The sequence below is a fragment of the Echeneis naucrates genome, chromosome 9, assembly GCF_900963305.1.
Source record: "Echeneis naucrates chromosome 9, fEcheNa1.1, whole genome shotgun sequence".
Lineage (NCBI taxonomy): Eukaryota > Metazoa > Chordata > Actinopteri > Carangiformes > Echeneidae > Echeneis > Echeneis naucrates.
In genome coordinates, this window is record NC_042519.1 from 17867376 (window position 1) to 17887347 (window position 19972).

Genomic DNA, 19972 nt, shown 5'->3' on the forward strand with positions numbered 1-19972 from the left:
ATACATTTTGAGATGGCACTGATTGGTTGCACACACTCCTGATGGGTGGTGGGGGTAACTATGTGGGCTGAGGGGGGGTTATCCTGCTTTGATTTGATCCAGACTTCAGGCAGTAACAATTTGTGACCATAGCTGTTGTTACTCACGCACACAATCTAGTGTGAGCATGACTAACAACATTGTCAAACTTTGATAAACAGTTAAAACTGATAAAAAAAATAAATAAATAAATAAAAATCTCGAGCTTGCTTGCATCATACCAGCTTGTTGGTGATAAGAAAAGTTAATGACACTCCTCGTAAAAATGTCAGACAATGAAAGCAGACAGTATCACAGTCAAGAGTTGTTAATGGTAGAAGTTTATCTGCATAAAAAAAGGCAAGTCAGGGCTAAAACGTTTGTCATGACATCATATTTGATTCAAAACAACACTGCAGCCATTGGTGAGAAATTGTCCCACTGTGACATGGGTCAGCTGTTTGGCTATAACTGCCAATCATCTGAAGTGAATTTACAAAGGTGTTCAAACATTTCCACTGCATCTCATTGGAGCAACTATTTCAACATTGCTCCCTGTACACATGTGCCTAGAAACCAAAGGCTGTTTCACAACACTGTAATGCACGAGTAATTGCGAAACAAAGCAGTCCAAACATTTATCAAATCCTATATATTCCTTCCAGCAAGTAAGACTCAAGCCCAGAATCCAATAAAAATGCTACTTAATAGAGACAAAAAAAAAAAAAAATCCCATTTCACATCACAAGGTCCAAAGAAATTAGTGCTTAAGATTCTGCTGGGCTTTGGATGGTTTAAACGGGAAAATCTGTCAGAAGAGTCAAGGGACAAAATACGTTGATGTTGTGGAAGAACATGGCAGTCAAAAATTTGAGAAGAGCGGAAAAATTGAATGACACTGATGGGGGAGGAAAATGGTCTAGGTTGGGTGTTTGGTGGGGTCATAGGAGAGGAGAGGAGAGGAGAGGAGACACAATCCAATCCAAAATGGGTCACAGTGATGCATTAAATGATAGCGGTGTTGTGTCCAAGACATCAACAGAGCACAAGAGAAATAATGAATATACCATGTCATTTATAACATGCTGCCATCTTGTGGCAAAGTGGTGACAATACACATTTAGATCCTGCAGGTTCACCTTGATCTCACAGCACACAGTCTCCATCATAAGGAAGAAACAAAGGTACCGATTGGGTGCGTTTGATGAGTAAACATACCCAGTAGCTGCTTTCAGTGATGAACAGTACCGCTTTCTCTGTTTTACACAACGGAAACATTTATATCCGGGATGAACCAACCAATTAAAAACACGAAACAACAAAATCGTTTTTACAGGCAAAGCTATGGATCCAGCAAATAATCAGCAAAACATTAAATTATGATGACAGTCATCGGCCACTGTGAAAATTATGCTGCAGACATATTCACACCTGACAAATTGTACCACTGATAAACATCTCTGATATCACAAGTATCTCCAATAACAACAGAATTAGATACACAATGCCCCCTTATTACCGCTAATCTTTTCATAAATAAAGCATGGTAATAAAGAATCCTAATTTTATTTTACAGTATATACAGTACAAACACATAGACATAGAGTCATGTAGATATATTTTGCTCTTTCTAAGCATCAGTTTCTTTTTGCATTTTAAGTACTGATAGTCTTGCAGGAAAAGTCCTGAGTGCTAAAGATGAGAGTTTGTGCCTCTGCTGCTACTGCTGCTTATATTTTAACAACTAATGATTAAATCTCTCTGACAGACACTGTCACGTTTCAATCACGTTAATGAAAACAAATATCAATAAATTTAAAAGATGTATTACAATGTAAAAGAGCTGAATACAGGATTGCATTCTGCCATGTTGGGGAAAATTCAAATTCAGTGCAGAGCAACAAATAGGCATGTTTGGTCCACAAAGCTAAAAATACAAACTAAAGACGCGCAATGATCCTCAATAAAATTAGACAGAAAGTCTAATCCCAGCCACAAGCTGAGCAGCATCCATTTCAATTGAAAATGCTAAATTTTCCAGTGATTGAAACAGAAGTCCACTTGCCAGTGAAAATTAACAGGAATACCCCGCGGAAACAGACAGAAGGCTGCAGTTTCCCATCAGGTCACAGAACTTCATCCGCAGGTCTCTGCCTGTCCTCGTCAGCGTCCCTCTGGAGCTGCTGGTACTTTCTTTTGAAAAACCCAAACTAGGAGGTAAACAGAGCAAGTTCAGACCAAGTTGAAACATCAATTCAAATATCAACCCTAACCCTCTCTCTCTCTCTCTCTCTCTCTCTCTCTAACACACACACACACACATTTATATACTTTGTTGCATGGGTGATAATTAAAGTGTTCTTCTTAAAGCTGAGCATGGCTGTAAAAACAGATCCATCTTCTCACCCTGGCAGAGGAACTAACCCTGCTAGTGCTTATAAATACTCTTTGGAAACAAAATAGGCAATAGAATCATTTGTCAATGAACTTCCCTAAAGCTGGTAGACAAACACTTACCTTCCACAACAGTCCGACTGCGAGAGCCAACAGCAGCAGCCCAACAATGACGCTGCCGGCTATCACTCCCACGGGAACGTCACCTTTCTCTCCGGGTTTACTGATCGTCAGCACCACCTGGACAACAGCAGGATCAACTAAAATTAAACTGACACTTGACATAACACACCATGCCAATTAGTTTTCAAGGAAAAAAAAAAACTGTAGAATATTCGAAATTTACAGGGGATTTTTTTGGTTTTAGCAAATCTTCTTCACTAATCGCGCATTTCTTGGATTTCTTTATGAGGCACCAAATCCTGATGCTGAAATGTGTTCTTACTGGAAGTTGTTTGAGGCCGATACGGAGCAGATCAGGGTCAGAGGTCTCAACATGGACACTGGAGGTCAGTTCAATGGTTTGATAGGCAGCCTGTAGCAGCAAAAATTGTTTTCAAATTAAAGCGCTTAAAGCAAATCATTAATGAAGAACACGAGAAAACAAGAAAATCAAAAAATGTCAGTTTTATTATTGAACATATTTACCGAAATAAAAGTGCCGCTCCATATCCTTGTTTTTACTTTGACAAAGTAGTCACTCATTACTTCAGTGTCTTTAAGAATGCACTTTATATATTTGCATTCTGCGCTTGTGCAGTCCTGCCAATACAAAAAACAAAACAGGAAATCAGTACACAATATTATATTTCAGGGCAACTACTATTTCAAATTATAAAGGACATTTTTCTTCTGAAGTATTAACTCAAAAAAGAGGCATACTGTTTACATAAATATTAATCATAATTAAATATTACTTAAACATATTCAGGACACGAAAACGAAAATTCAAAATGACAACTCTTAGTTTGTGGTTTTATGATTCATAGAGTTAAAAAAAAAAAAAACTATTGAGCTCAACAATCCGTCAACACTCAAATACATAATTATCTTGCTATTATATTACATATTGTGAAATATACCTCCTCTTGTGGACTGTGTACATAGTTCTGATCTGTGCATGACTACCTTCTCAGAGATACAAGTGAAATAAGAGAAACCAGTGACTTACCAGCTTGTCTATCCCTTTGAGGTTCTCCTCAGAGAAGGACGGTTGATGGCTTTTGACGCCGATCTTCAAAGGATCAACGAGGCTGCTTGAATCACAGCTGACAGAACCTCCCTACAGGTGGAGAGGTCTTAAGTCATTTATTTTAAAGACGATATATTTCACAAATCTATGAAGATACAGATATGAGCAGCTTGGTGAGCCGAGTATTACCAACTCTTTCCAACTCAGTTACAGAGTGGCTGTAAGAGCAGGTATCATATGTTGCAGATCTAGTTCCAATGAAAACACGAATCGCACTAAACAGATTTTACTTATTTAAAAAAGTACTCACGGCTTGTGTCTCCACTTTGGTGATGTAAAGGAGCTGATTTCCACCTTTAGTGTTCATTGGCAGAGCAATGGTCAGATACAAGAGGCTGACTGGGAAATTGCCTGTTGAAACCTTAAAATACAATTAAAATACGATTTTGTAGATAATTTTTAAATGAAGAGTTGTTTTTTAAGAGTTGTTTCTTTATCGCACCTTGACTGTAAAGTTAAACTCTGGGCCGATGTCATCTAGCGTTTTCACCGTTGTTACGATTTGATCGGTAGAGTTTGCCACAAAGAAATTGATATTTGACTGCCTAAAACAAAGATGGCATAGAAAGTAATATTTTAATGTATCTGCCATCATCAACAGTCAACCTTACCCAAAAGTAAAATCACCTTGACAAAACAATCCCTGCGTCGTACTGAACAGGAAAGGAAATGTCCACATTGTTGTCGGCAGGTCTCTCCTCTTTGCTGTCACTGTGAAGGAAAAAGGTGACAAACATCGTTAAGAGGCACTCATTTTAAACAACAGACACATTTCTTCTTAGAATTGGCACATTGATTAAGTACCTCTTGGCCAGAAATTTCACCTCAGCTCGGTTTTGCAGCTGATCGAGGCTGTATTCAAAGTTGATCTGAAATCTCACCTGTAGTGAAGCCAAATGTTTTGCATTATTCTACAGTATTATACATACACACACATATACACATATGCCCTTACCTCTTCGTTTTTTTTTAATGCTGGGTATCCCACTTGGCAAGTGACAGTTGGTGCGTGTGTTGAGGTGCACTTGACTGTATCCGTCTGTGAGATTATAGTTCAGGACAGCACATAGATGCTGTGTTAGTTCATTTGTCCAATTGAAAGTGTATTACAATGAGCCTGAAAACTTTTGAAAGGGTATTCACAACTAATTGAAATGAAATCAGACAGGAAATATTCCCTTAAGAGTCGTTTGAGAAACGGGAATTTTTTTTAAAAAGTGCTGCCTGATTATGAATGTGTTCAGCATACCTGCGATTATATTGAAAGGGCGTGATTTTTCACAGTGGCATCATGCTTTTGACTCACCGAAGGAAAGCTGGACGAGTAGTAGAGGTTGCTGGAATACGTGGCCAAGACCTGAGTGTTGTAGGCGTTCTCCTTTTTATTCTTCACAACGACTTCAAATGACAGTTCTCGGTTATTTGCGCTGACCAGAATGGGCACTGAGCTGCAAAGTGAGAGTTCAGATTACTGCACTCTGTATTGTCTAATTGACCAAAGCGATGATTAGAGTTGTCTTTTTCCTGTGGGTGTCTGATTCACGCAGTCTCTTTTTCCAGCGGAGAAACAAAGTATCTTCACCTAAAGTTTAGTGTAGTTTAGAGTACTGCATCTACTTCTACTTTAAATGCTTGGTACAAATGAATGGGCAGGATTTCCTTAAGATTAAGAAAGACAGAGAGAGGCAAAAAGAGCCAAGTCCACAAGAGAAAAATCAATAGCAGCTGCAAAAATCACAGGATCAAATGTGTCTTTGAGTTTTGTCTAGCGTCTGTAAAGTCCTTGTTCACATTGTTTCATCTAGATTCATTCACTCCCACATCTGACCTCACCATTTTTATGGACTGCGAATTAGTTTCGTAAACTGGAAAACTCTAATTTGGCAGCTATTACCATTTGAGGCTTACTTATAAAACTGAGAGAATAGAATAGCGGTGCCACAGTTGTTGGGAGCTGGCAGAGTATGACAAAGAACAGAGGTTTAGCCATTGTGCCGGCGTTATAATAGCTGCCGATGAGTTCAGTGCGGCACCATCAGAGAACTGACAACATGACAACTGAATGATGCAAAAGTAATGTAAATGAGAATTCATCATCATAGTCACAGACTGTAAGTGTAAAAACCTGTTTACCGTAACTCTGAGAAGAAAGCTTTCAGAGATTAACTTATCACTTATATCGATATCTGGTATTACAGGAACCCTCCAGATTGTGTGGCTGTGATGGGCTAGATTTGACAAACAGATACAGAAATATCTCTGGTTAAACAAACAGAACTGTGCTAGCTGGAAGAAAGCTTATCTTAACCTCCGTACTCTGTGGCTTCCTCACTTAGTATAAAGCTGGGAGGGAAAACGATCTTTCAGGGCCTTTCACAGAGAAACTCATCCTCATGAAAGGCACACGTAGTCTTATTCAACCGTGTTCTGTCACACAGTATTTTGTCTTCACGCTGAACTTATTATAACGTAATTTGTACACGTAATGGAAAACAAGTATAATGATAGTACTCGACGTGTGAGACACGGCAGAGAGTCTCACCTGGATGTCTCTGGGTCTCTCTTTACTCCCAGCACCAGGTCACTGATGCACACCTCATCTGAGCCGCAGTCTTTTGTGAAGGGAATCTGAAACAATTCAGAACAGGATTGAACTGAAACCTTCAAAGGCAACTTTTCAAACACAGTCTTCTCCCTGTAAGCTCCAAACAATTGGGAAAAGAAGCCATAAATTAAACCTTTTATGACATTAGAGCCTCAGGTGAACTTTAATTTTGTTTTGGGGGGAAACACGTTGTGTGTACATCTGCCAAACTTGCGTGACTTACTGAAACACAACCCAGTAATTATCACACTCACACCGGACAATTTAAAATGACTACTCAAACTTCGGAAAAATAACAAGTGGGTTAAAAGTCTTCTGTCATCGGACACATCTCTTGCAGATTACTGGAGACAAAAGTTATCAGTCACTTACAAAGAACTGCGAGGCCCTCGGGGAAAACATATCGAGGACCGGATTCACATCTGCGTTCTGCTGCTCGATTTCCACTTTCAGACTGAGGGAATTGACAAAGTCAGGAGTCTCCTGTTGAAGAGTTCATTTTCAAAATCTCGTCTTACTTTGGAAAATGAATGAAACAAAATACAGTATACAGACGTTTACAGAAGGCAAATAGCTAATTCATAAAAAAAACAAAGGCAATCCTTTACCTGGACATAAACCTGGTAGTCTCGACACAGCGGTGCAGATGATATTTTCGCCTTTTCTGTGAGAAAGCGTTCGTTGTTTTTTGTGAACATTCCTCTTGACGTCACTCGTGAAGCCTGTAAGTCGGCATCCAGAGTCAAGGCGTAGGAAACATCTGAGGAGAAGAAATGAAGACCGGCCGCGAATGGGTACACTTTTCATCATCTGAAGACAATTACTTTTTATTCCTGTAAATACTTAGCATGGAATTTGAATTTTCTTCAGCAATGGTTTGCCATTCTAGGAAATTGTTGAGAAATGAGAAATTTTACACCACTCTCATGTCTACAAAGGTATAGTGCTGCAGGCAGTAGCTAGTGGGTTTAGCGTGGCATAAAAACTGAAAAAAGGGCCTTGTTCAGGCAACAAATTCCCAAAGTACATATTCGGCAGAAGAAAAACAGTAAAATCTGATTTACCAATGGGTCCAACAGGATTCTTAGGCCTGAAGTCAGCACTGAAACAGAGTTTGGTGCTGAAACATGAAAGCTTGCGCCCATTTATGTTACAGGGTTTGTTGAAAATGTTGATTTTATCAGGCGTGAAAGAAGCTTTAGCGGTCACAAAAGCCACACCTCTGGACCTGAAACACGAGTGCAGTTTCAAAATATCATTAGCCTTGCAAGAAGTAAAATAACAGGCAGAAGGAATATGATGCAGTTACTTTCAGTTACTTTCTGATGGTTTACAGTCTTTACATATTGTGCTGGCTTTACTCACCAGAGCTGCACCACTTTTCCATAGGCGCCCACTGAGATGTCTGGGATTGTATCATCATTCAGATCTTTGTAGCTATCTAGGGACCTTCCAAAATACTGTAACTGAGGATCAAGTTTGGAGCCAACGATTCTCTAAAAAAAACAAAAAACAATAGAAGCACATGTGACATGATGAAATGTCTCTCTTTACAAGAGCACAGCCATTTGTCTTCGATACCTGTGAGAACTCTTTGTTCAGTGTCTTCTTCTCTCCGTTGTAGATGTAAATAACGCCTCTTCTTTGGTCCTCTAGTGGTGCTCCCACTACAACATCACTGTAACCATCCAAGTCCAGGTCAGGAATGGCCGAGATAGCCATCCCAAAACGCGCATTTTCAGTTGGAAGTGGACCATTGAGGAATCCCTGCTCATTCAGTATACCCTTCAAATAGTAGGACAGAGAAAGAATGAGTCTGACAGAGCTAAGAACTAATGCCGCACAAATTATGTGTTAAGAACAGGTTTGGATTTTCAAAATGAAATATATCAGCTTGGTTTTTCACTTAGAGTCGCTTTTTTCGAAGCGCAGATGAAACACTTTCAGTTGGCCTGTGCACACCTAAATAGAACTGTTTTCAGCCTGGATTTAAACCTTGTCAGAGTTGAGGCCTGTCTCACATCTTCTGAAAGACTGTACCAGACTTTACAGCATAAAACTAGAATGCACCATCAGGAGACCTCTCCCCGCGGTCCTCAGAGCCCGAGAGGGTCCATATGGCTCTAAGATGTCAGAGATGTACTTTAGTGCCACTTGTACACAAGCAGAGCTATTTTAAAGTGAGCAACAGGAAGCCAGTGCAGAGACCTGAGCACTGGACTAATATGGTCGTATTTCCTGGTTCTAGTCAGGACTTGAGCAGCAGCATTCTGGATGTACTGCAGCTGTTTTACAGCTCATTTAGAGAGTCCAGTGAGCAGGCCGTTACAGCAGTCTAACCTGCTGGAAACAAACGCATGGATTAGTCTCTCTAAGTCTGGTTTAGACACGATTCTGGAAATGTTTTTTAGATGATAAAAAGCTGCTGATGTTATTGATTTAATGTGGCTGTTAAAGTTCAGGTCTGAGTCTAAAATTACCCCTAGATTTCTAACCTGATTGGTTTTAGAGAGAGAGTCTCGAGGTGACTGATAACTCTTTTTCTTTGTTTCTCTGGGCCACAGAAAATGACTTCAGTTTTGTCTAAGTTTAACTGGAGAAAATTGTTTTGCATCCACACACTGATCTGTCCGATGCAGTGACAGAGTGTATCTACAGGCCCATGTTCACCTGCCGTCAGTGACACGTAGATCCGAGTGTCTTCTGCATAGTTGTGGTAAGACACATTATAACTGCGTATTAGCTGGGCTAATGGAAGCATGTACAGATTAAACAATAGGGGTCCCAGGATTGACCCCTGGGGAACCCCACAGCTCATAGGCATTTGGTCTGAGACACAGTTTTAACAAAGCACGTCCTGTCCTCGAGATAAGGCATAAACCAGTTTAGAGCAGTAGCAGAGTAGCAGCACTCAGGTCCAGCAGAACTAAGACTGAGACTTTGCCTGTGTCTGTGTTCAGTTGGAGATCATTATTCACCTTGATCAGAGCTGTCTCAGTGCTGTGGTGGGGCCTAAAGCGTGATTGGAAACTATCAAAAACACTATTAGAGAAGAGAAAGTTAGTAAAGTGTTGGTATACAACTTTTTCCAGGACTTTGCCTGTTTGATATGAGCCGATAGTTGCTCTTCTTTAGAAGAGGCTGGATGACAGAAGTTTTTAAGGCCTTTGGAAATGTTCCAGTCTTAAGTGACGTTTTTACTAGTTGGGCAAGTTGTGGTAACAGACTGCTCAGCACAGACTTTAGGAATCTAGCGGGTAACTCCTCAAGGCAGCACATTGATGGACTCAGACTGCAGATGATCTCTTCGACTGTTTTGTCAGTGACAGGTGTGAAATGTGTCAGTTCAAAGTGTCTAGCTGGATGCAGGGTAGTTTTTTTGTGTTGTGGAGGTTATCGCCTTTTTAATTCCTTGAACTTTGTCATTAAAGAATATTGCAAACTCATTACACTTAGATGTAGATATTAGGTCTAAGGGCAGCGGAACTGGAGGGTTTGTGAATCTGTTTACTGTAGCAAACAGAACGTGAGAGTTGTTACTGCAGTTTGTGATGATTTTTGAAAAATAACTCTCCCTCGTTCTACGCAAAGTCTGGTTGAACACACATAGGTTTTCTTTATAAATCTCGTAAGCAATCGTTCAGCTCTCTGGCATTCCTTTTTCTTTACTCCATACTTTTAACCATTCTAACCTTGACAGGAGCAATGGTATCCAACACATTTAAAACACTTGCTGTAAAAGAGTTCAACAGGTCATCAACGTTAAAATGCGGGGTATTTTCAAACCTAATCATTTCCATAAACTGTGTCCCTGTGCTGTCATTTATGAGTCTTCCTTGAACAACTGCAGGCCTAGCTATCAGTTTGGGTGCAACAGACAGGTGGAAGAAAACACAAAAATGATCAGATAAAGCAACATCGACGACGTTTACATTTGAGATAGAAACACCGTTCGTAATGAGCACATCCAGAGTGTGCCCTCTGATGTGGGCGGGCTCAGTCACATGCTGAGTTAGACCAAACATTTCAAGGACCGCAGTGAGTTCTTTAGCATGCCTGTCATTAGCTACATCCGCGTGCACATTCAAGTCACCTGTAACGACCAAACAGTCAAAATCTGTGCACACAACTGAGAGTAGTTCAGTAAAATAAATACAGTATATAATAAAACCATTCTGTGGTGGTTTGTAGAGGGTGCTATAAAGTATGGAAGGTTGTTTTAGCTCCAGTTTGAATGACACATAATCAAATTATGAAAAAAACCCCAAATGACCATTTGTGGCTAAGTATGTTGTCTGTGAATATGGCACAAAACCCCCAAACCCTCTGGTTTTGTCGTGTTTCAAATTAGGACTGCATTAGCTGTGTTTTCGTCGAGCCATATCTCGGAAATAAAACTATTAATTAAGAAAGATTAGTTATTTAAAGATCTGACATCGAATACTGCATGTTTAAGATGAGCAGGAGTAGAACTGGATGGTGCGTTCTTGCAGGGGATGTGGTTTAGATTTCTCTGATCGGACGGTCTAACTGTCCCTCTCTTATCTAATCTCTGTGGTTTAACAGTAGTTATTGTTTTAGAGGAGCTTCTCTGGAGGGTGTACATGCAGCAGGTGGGTCCCAGGCCTGTGGTGCAGGTGATGGAGGAGCTGCTGCATCTGAATCCTGTGTTGGGGATCCTGCAGGTGCCGCTGTAGTTGCTGTGGCCAAATTCTTTGCTGGATCCTTGGTTGGCTCTCGCTCCTCTCTTCTCTGGATGGCGGGGGCAGGACTCCTGCTCTCGCTCCTCTTTTCTCTGGGTGGCGGGGGCAGGACTCCTGCTCTCGCTCCTCTCTTCTCTGGGTGGCGGGGCAGGACTCCTGCTCTCGCTCCTCTTTTCTCTGGGTGGCGGGGGCAGGACTCCTGCTCTCGCTCCTCTCTTCTCTGGGTGGCGGGGGCAGGACTCCTGCTCTCGCTCCTCTCTTCTCTGGATGGCGGGGGCAGGAGCCCTGCTCTCGCTCCTCTCTTCTCTGGGTGGCGGGGGCAGGACTCCTGCTCTCGCTCCTCTCTTCTCTGGATGGCGGGGGCAGGACTCCTGCTCTCGCTCCTCTCTTCTCTGGGTGGCGGGGGCAGGACTCCTGCTCTCGCTCCTCTCTTCTCTGGATGGCGGGGGCAGGACTCCTGCTCTCGCTCCTCTCTTCTCTGGATGGCGGGGCAGGACTCCTGCTTGGCGGGGGCACGACTCCTGCTCTCGCTCCTCTCTTCTCTGGATGGCGGGGCAGGACTCCTGCTCTCGCTCCTCTCTTCTCTGGGTGGCGGGGGCAGGACTCCTGCTCTCGCTCCTCTCTTCTCTGGATGGCGGGGGCAGGAGCCCTGCTCTCGCTCCTCTCTTCTCTGGGTGGCGGGGGCAGGACTCCTGCTCTCGCTCCTCTCTTCTCTCTGTGGCAGCACAGGATTTGGTTCGGGCCTATTCTGATGCCTCAGAGCATGGCGGAGGTTACCTGTCAGTCTTCTCACTCCACGTCTGTTCAGGTGTGGGCCTTTTTCATTGAACAGATCCTCTTAAAGTTCTCGATGAAATGCGGTCCTCTGGCTTCACAGACTTTGTGTTCAGTTGAAGCAGCAGGCTGAATTTGTTGATCCTCCTGTCAGCATTTGGAGAGGTCGCCTAATAATTATGTTGCCACTTTATAAAGACTGTCAAACAGTTTTTCTTTTTTTAAGATTTCAGACTGGTTTTTTCTGATGTCCACCGCACCAGTGTGGATAATCAGCTGTTTCACTCCTTGGTGTTTTGTCATTTCCTCAGGAAGTCGTTCTGTGATATCAGAGACATTGGCACTAGGATGGCAGCAAGTAACCATCCTGTCCATGTTTATGTTAGATATGGCTCCGTCTCCAAGCACAAGAGTATCTTTGACCTTGACTCTTGGCACAGTTTTTCTGTTCATCTGCGGCTTTGTGCTGCCTTCATGGTTCTCAGTGACATTGTAGTTTTCTCTCCGTTTGTTATTTTCAGTCAGATTTTCCTCTGACAGTGGTAAAAATCTGTTTGTTAACTTTATTCCGAGTGATGTTACAAATCCTCCATTGGTCCCGACATTTTCAGCACCAAGTCCATTTCAGTGCCTTTACAGAGTCGTAGAAAACACACAGTATCATTTAGCTTTAAGTTGAAAGTAGCGGTTTTTTCACCCTTCCCTTTGAAAGTAAATGTGGACTTCTTACCACTCGATTCCACTGGAAGTGTTTCATGAAGTCCTTTTTTAGTTTCTAAGGCAAAAATCCTGCTTTGTAGGGCAAGAATTTCTTGTTGATATATCCGACAGTTTTCGCAAGGAGACTTTGTTTGGATTACTCCTTCAGGCATCTTGAGAAGATTGTGGTCGCTGTTTCGTCAGATCAGTTGTAAAAGGCAGAATAATTATTCAAAAAGTCTCGGTTTACTTAAAAGAAAGAGAGTAAAATCATACCCAAGACTTGTAGGAGGAGTAGATTAATTTAGAGGCGAATAAAACAACAAGCAGCGAGGAGCAGGCAGAAACACGTCCGCACCGTGTCAGAAGCCCAGAACAGAAATTGTCTGTCTTTATGCTCCAGGCTGAACCGTAAGAATAACTACATTTTTCACCTTAGCAGAGAAAATACAGACCATAAAATAAATAGCATAAAAAGTGACATTTTTACCTTAGTGACAGAGAAGAGATAGACCCTGCCTTCTTCTCTCTTCTGCTCACTCATGAACATGGGCGCACCGACCAGCAGAAGGTCTGTGACGCCATCTTTGTCCACATCCAGGGAGCACAAGATGCTTCCAAAGTATGACCCTATCTAGGGCAAACAATCTCCAGCTGTTCATTGATGACAACTTCAATCTGTTGGTCAGGTTACACACTTGAGAATGTGAATACTAAAGTTGGTACCTGTTTGCCTCTTTCAGAGTCGATGATGATGGATTGTTTCTGAGCATTGACAGTGTAGACAATAACTTGTCCAGAGTGGTTGGAGCGAGGCGCGCCAGCCACAAAGTAAAGTGTAGACCCATCGCTGAGTGTTGTAACAGAGTAACCTGGAAATGTCAACAAGCAACACATTTTGTATATCAGCTGTTGAGTATTACAATTTCGTGGTGCTTTTAATTTCCCTTCACAAAGCATTTATAATCACGCTTAGCTGAAGTTTATAGAGCATAATAAAAGTATTAGTCATCATATTTAGGTTAATTTTAATAGCTGTTTTCCAACAATTATTCAATCAATCACCACGTATACAATTACGGTTCTTCAGGTGTGTGTAAATGATAATAAAACATAAATGGTATTAAATTCTGCCACCTCTCATGCAAAATGAATGTCCTGGTATTAAAAAAAAAAAAAAATCTATGATTGTCCACATTACGCATAAGGACGTGATGAAAGAAGTTGTTGGCTGGGATTCATGCAATTTCACAAACCAGTCTTCACTCGAAGTTGCCTCAGATATTTACCACACCTCCCACATTCTGCTGACACAATGATTTTGTGTGAAACAGCAGCCTCCGTTTCCCAGAGCACGAAGACGCTGACAACACCGAAGGACTGCAGCCATTTGACAAAAGCCATCCTACCCTTCCAATACTTTATAATTACTTTCATGGCTTTAAATCCACATAAAAAAAAAAAAAAAACACTGGTGTAGACACCAACCCAGTAATGAGCTGTGGTTTCTGTCTTGAAGAGCGTCCTCGAAGGCAGAGAAAGGGAGTATATCCACTCTTGACCCCGTCTGATGAACGACAGTCCCACTCCAGGAGTAGGCGCCCACTGCCCCCAACATCATCACGTCCTTAAACACCACAGGCCAAAGACCAGTCAACGCAAATATTCATCAGAAACATATTAACGTATTAGCGCATTCATTTATTTATGTATTTTGGTCTTTGTTATGGCTGCTACTTCAACAGTTTAAAAAAGTTAGAAATGATGCAAGAGGAAATTGCTTAAAATCGTGGACAGATGTGTGGGAAAAACAACAAACTATTTTGTTCCTTAGAAAGTGCTTTGGTTGATATAGTACAAGAAATTTGTGAATGGGTTGCCAAAAACATTGCAATATGACCTAAAATATTCAGTGACGAGCGCCTTTTTAGCATTTTGTACCTGTTGGCTGGAGTAGTGGGCACTAAATCCAACCTGAGACATCTCCATTTTGAAGTTGTCACCCCCTTTTCCAGTGCCTTTTGGAATCATCATGTAAACACCAGAATCAGAAACAGAAGATCAAAACTCAGACAAACATTGCTCATTCCTTGGAATCTTTCAATCTGACGGACATGCTGTGACACATTAAGAGCAAAGGAAGCAACACGTAGTATCCTGTAAAACTACAATTGCACATTCCACAGCAGGAGACGTGAAGAAGTAGCACGGACCTTCAATGTTGAAGATGCGTTCCCCCAGCGCCCCCGTGATGGTGGAGAGAGCTGCCTCTTCAGACACATTGAAGAAGTACTTCTCTGTGGGCAAACTGGCGATGGATTTGATTTCCTTTATTAGGTTGTCTGTGTTGATGTTGTTTCTCGAGTAATAACCCAAGACCTGAGAAACAAAGAGAGCTCAGCAATGAGTGATAGCTAATGACACTGGGACCAAAAAAAGAAATGTACGCAAAGATAAGCTTTGGTACAGTCGTCCGGCTTGAATATGACAAAAGAAAACACACAACAGCTGCTGCATATTATTATCGGTCATGATGATTACAGATGTTTACTTACAGCGATACCGAAGCGGGTGATGCCTTTTCTCTCACACTCTGCGATTACACTATTTCTGAAAGACTCGTCGTGAGACTCTCCATCAGTGACGACCACCATCACCTTTGTAGCTTTCGGTCGGCCACCATAACGTGGACTGAAACCCTGCTCACTAAGGAGAGCACATGCAAGTTTCACTTTGAAGGAATTAGAGATAAAAATAGACCATGCCACAAATGTCTTGAAACAGAAAGAAACTAGTTTTGTTAACAGATAAAAACAAGAGATTCGAATAATAGAAGAAGGTAAAGAAATAAAGATTAAAAATAAAAGAAACTAACAACAACATAACAAAACTTTCATTGACATTCAGTAATGCTGCAACACCAACCTGGCATACAGGATTGCATGGAAGGTGTTGGTAGAGGAACCATACATCTGTGTGATTCTGGACGCTGCAGATAGCACTTGTTCTTTGGTTTTAAACTCATTCAGTTTGAATTCAAACTTGGCCTCAACAGCGTACTGGATTACGCTGACCTGGCATGATAAAATAAAGAAATTGTGTGATAAAGTGTTGAGGGTAGTCACCAAAAAATTGAATGAGGACTCATAGAGCTACATTCCCTCATTGGACAGATGCTTTAATCCAATTGCTTCATCTCTCCTGATGCTTCCTGTCACGTTTTGATGAGACGTAATGTTACCTGCGTGCTTTGGGGCCCGATGTCAAGCGCAGGTATGAGTTTCTGGAGGAAATGGTTCATTGGTTCCCAGGGGTAAATGCTGTTGGAGCCGTCTAAAACAATCACAATGTCCATAGGCCCTCCACATGCTGGAAACACCACGAGAGGGGACAGAGCTGTGAGACCGTCCACTCCGTTACTGCTGACCATTTCAGTAGCTTTTCACACAGCCACTGTCTTCGCTTCATGTCGATACATGAAACAGGACATTTTGCCACATCAGCCTTCAGATTTGCCTGAGACTTGCAACATCACAGCAAAATACTAGTGGCCTTTATCTATATGAATTTGGAAAATTATATAATGTATAATCTCTTTAAACAGCTGCAAGCAGAGACACTTTGTTTCTGCTGAGTTCAAGAAAGCTCAGAATCTCAGTTATAGTTAATAGAAATGAATACTGACTTATGGAAAGATAAACTGATATTTACTCATTTGCTTTAAAGATAACTCCATAATCTCTGATGTCACGTTTGCCCACAAGTTTCAAAACCCTGCTTTAGCTCAGCTGCATAAGCATCTAATGCAACAACTGAACAGCGAAGCAGACGGTCCGTCACTGTGATACACTTCTGAGATTAACTGTCACTTGTCTTGAACAGAAGCAAATCAGTGTGACATGTTAAACTCGCGCAAACATGATAAATCACATAACAACATCTTACTCTGCACAGCGGGAGAGAAGGCAGGCTTGGGCTGAAAGAGCAAGTTCATTTTGGAACATATTCCAGGGTAGAAGTCTTGGGTGCCACACAGCTGCCCCCAAAGAGGACCACATGTCTGTATTAGACGGCCACAGAGAAAGAGACATGAGAAGTTTGCTGCTGCCTTCACAAGCTCACAGAGAAATTTCATTTAACTTAGAAAGAAAACACCAAAGTGAAACTATTCTTATTTGGTAACTCACAGTACAAGCTGCTTGCAACTATTTCCTCCTGCAGCAAAATATTTACTTAAAGCACTGGCATACTTCCTGCCACCCCAAAATACGGCCTTAATGTAAATTTTAAAGGAAGATATGAAATAGCCTGTTCACCCTAACAGACCGAATTAAAACACTTCCCTGTGATTCATTTACTTGAATCTTAACCATCAAAAGTAACCCTCTAACCACAATCACAAACTAGTCTCATTCTAAAACCCAAATGTTGGCACTCAAACAGCAAAATTGGAAATAATGAACTTAAATCAAAATGCCCACACAACTGTAGAAATGTGTGCACACACATACCATCAATTCATTGGCTGCAGGCATCCGAATAAGAGTCAAACCCAGACACATCTTGTCGTCGATGTTTCTGACATCTGGAATACTGACAGAATCTTTAAATGAAGTAGCAAAGACAACATTACAAATCAGATCGTAGACTGTCCAGAGCAAGAAATAGAAACATTTAGGGTTTTGTAAGATCTTTTCAGTTTTGCTTAGCGTTGTTTCTTAGCTTGTTGCTCTTATCAGAGAGTTAGAGAGGTCAAAGGTAAATGGAAGAACATAAAATCGTACCTTGAAGATTGAGCTTGTCACAGCTGTTTCTGGATCCTGTAACTGGACACTTGTAAATATCCCCCTTCTTTTTTCCACTGAAATCTCTCCATGGAGTGCCAACCAGAAGCCTGCAGAAAACAACAATATCCAGCTCTTCCTCATTGTTGTAAAAACCCAGAGAAAGCAAGTCTAAGTGTTTTTGTGCACATGAAAAAGAACAGTCTATATAAAGTCCAGGTTTATCTGATTATTTAGAGAATTGAATGCGCTCTTGTAGCTGAGGATTTCCATTTATTTTCATTTACAATAATTTTATTTCTATGTGTGTATGTCCTCCCTGTTTGTATCAATGTAAGTCTGGATGGAAAAACGCATCATTCATGTAATTCTTTCAGTTTTTTAAGGAACAGTAAACCTATTCTATGTGCTCATGCAGAAACAATCCACTTAAAACGGCACATTATTCCCAAATCAAAACATCCCCTAAGCATCCCCTAGTTCCCTAAACATGCCGCTCCTCCAGACATGAGTCACTTTATTAGACTGTGGCTTGTACAACATTCAGAGATTTCCAAGAATATTCTTCAGTTGTTGTTTCGCTACATGTTACAAACAAGTGACGGCAAACACAAGAGGCTTTTAACAGGGATGGGTTGTGACACACTGACAGACTGGGTTTCCAGGGTAATGCAGGAATTTACCCAGGATGAGTCTGAAACCATCATTTTGTGAGGCACCCTGGTCCTTTGACTAACAGTAAACTGAACAGAGAGAAAAAAAACAAAACACGTCCACTTCATGGTGCTGCAGGAGGAAAGGCTCCCGACAATGTTTAGGTGTTCAAAGGCATCCAGTCAACGCTCCTCACTTTTACAGGATGTTCACATATGTGCAGGAGGGAGCATTTCCCTGCATCTTTGCGGCAAACTGTGACCTGGTCATGAGTTTGTAGCAGGACGCCATGATTAAAATTAAAGCCCGCTCACTGAACAAAACCGATCATACCATTTGCCTTGATGGTTTTCCGTTTGCAGAACTGTGTAGCCGAACTCTTCTGCAGCTAGACCGCTGAAAATCTTGGCCCCTGCAGTGCCAACATTAAAGGGCTGTGACTTCCGGACTCTGCCAGCTGGTGGAGGGGAAACCGAGGTTAGACAACAGTGACACCGAAAGTTTGTAACAACATCTTAACATCATACAATTTACTTCTTATAACGCTTTAATGTCCTGCTCAACCGTTTGGTAGAGCACAATTTGGTATGTTTGTGTGCATGTTAATACATTTACCAAGAAGTGTCATCTCAACTGTTTGGCAGAGGCCTATATTTTAAAAATGTAAACATTTTTTTTTGCTTTTATCATTATCATCATTAAAAGAAATCAACCATACAAAGCATGTATACCTACTGAAAACATTTCCAACCTGAGCATAATCTCATTGTCTTACTTTTTTTTTTTTGTTTTCTGAATCTAAATGTATTTATGACAAATGATCATGCTTAATGTGTTATTTTAAGCAGGTGGTCATTGTGTTGAATTTCTTATTCTTCTTAATTTCATATCTGCTTGACTCGTGAAGCCAAGGTGCCAGACTAGAAAACCTTTGCAACACACCAAGTTCAAAATGCTTTAAAGGGCATTATTGGACATTGCTCATTGTGAAAGAGTGTTTCCCATCGAAATGATCCATTTTCACACTCAATCCTCTGAACACCCTCCAAGGACATGGAATCTGCAGTATTGGACCCACAAGCCCGTACAGGCAAAGCTCTCTTCCCTCCAATCAACAGGCAGAGGAATGTGAATGGCTATAGGACTCTGGAGACCTTCCACCCTGCTGCCTGCTGCCACGCCTGTTTACCTGCAGCACAAAGTGGCACTTTGGGCCCTCTTGGAGCTCTCTAAGCGCTCATAACATATCCATATTTCCTCTCATTGCACAAATGGAAACTGCGAGCATGCAAGGAAATGATTAAAAGCGTGTGTCTCCCTGCTGCTCGAAAGCTTCACCAAAAAATATAGAGGGGAGAGAAATCTACCTGACAAGCAGCAAAGCAATAAACCACATCACTCGCTTTTATTTGATAGATGAGGAAAGACTGCAGAATTGTGCGAATTCATGCGGTAGATTCATTCTGAGCTACAGATACTTTTGTTGATGCCCTGTAAACATTGAACATATCCATTTCTGCCGTGTAAACAGACCTGAACCTCCTTTATCTGCGGGAATAACCGATAGAAACTCGCGGCTGGATGCTGTGAACCTCTTTAACTTCATGCTTTAGAGAAGTTTACGGCGAAAATAACAACAAAGTCCAAAAAAAAAACAAAAACTTTTGATACTCACCAATGAGCATTAAAGTGAAGAAAATATTCCCCCAGCAGGACGCCATGGTCGACTTTATCCCATGTGTGTGTGTGTGTGTGTGTTTGTGTGTGTCTGCGGGTTTTGGTCGCATGAAGCTGCCGCACTTGCAGCGTCAGTCGGCGGTGACGCTTCCGCTCCAAATAAGGACTTCCGTTTACCTGCAGCCTCAAACTTTGACCCAACTATCATCCGAGGGCGTGAATGAAAGCCTGTAATCAAATCCGGAAGAGTTTGATGCAGAAGTCAATGATCAAAAACGTGGAACGTCTGAAAAACGAGCTTCAGTCCGTTCGATGGTTTAAGATTAAAGTTGAAATCTTAAAAATGGAACCGAGTTATAAATTGGATAGATAATAATGACGTAATTCTAAAATAGGAGTGAGGCATTCAAAA

The 19972-nt window shown here is 41.4% G+C and overlaps 1 protein-coding gene across 1 annotated transcript; it reads right to left on the bottom strand.

Moving 5' to 3' along the window:
* Positions 1-338: 338 nt before the first annotated feature.
* itga2.2 (integrin, alpha 2 (CD49B, alpha 2 subunit of VLA-2 receptor), tandem duplicate 2) lies at positions 339-19681 on the bottom strand. The gene is made up of 30 exons (XM_029510704.1): positions 19559-19681; positions 18217-18340; positions 17230-17339; positions 16957-17048; positions 16391-16505; positions 15687-15814; positions 15371-15519; positions 15001-15151; positions 14659-14824; positions 14387-14463; positions 13934-14072; positions 13172-13317; positions 12936-13079; positions 7851-8054; positions 7635-7765; positions 7334-7497; positions 6878-7029; positions 6642-6752; positions 6207-6292; positions 4971-5112; positions 4620-4703; positions 4469-4545; positions 4292-4375; positions 4107-4209; positions 3915-4025; positions 3584-3694; positions 3061-3174; positions 2858-2947; positions 2536-2652; positions 339-2228 (listed from the first exon to the last, which is right to left on the bottom strand). The coding sequence occupies exons 1-30, from the start codon at positions 19668-19670 to the stop codon at positions 2145-2147; spliced, it is 3618 nt and encodes a 1205-aa protein (XP_029366564.1). The 5' UTR covers positions 19671-19681; the 3' UTR covers positions 339-2144.
* Positions 19682-19972: the final 291 nt, after the last annotated feature.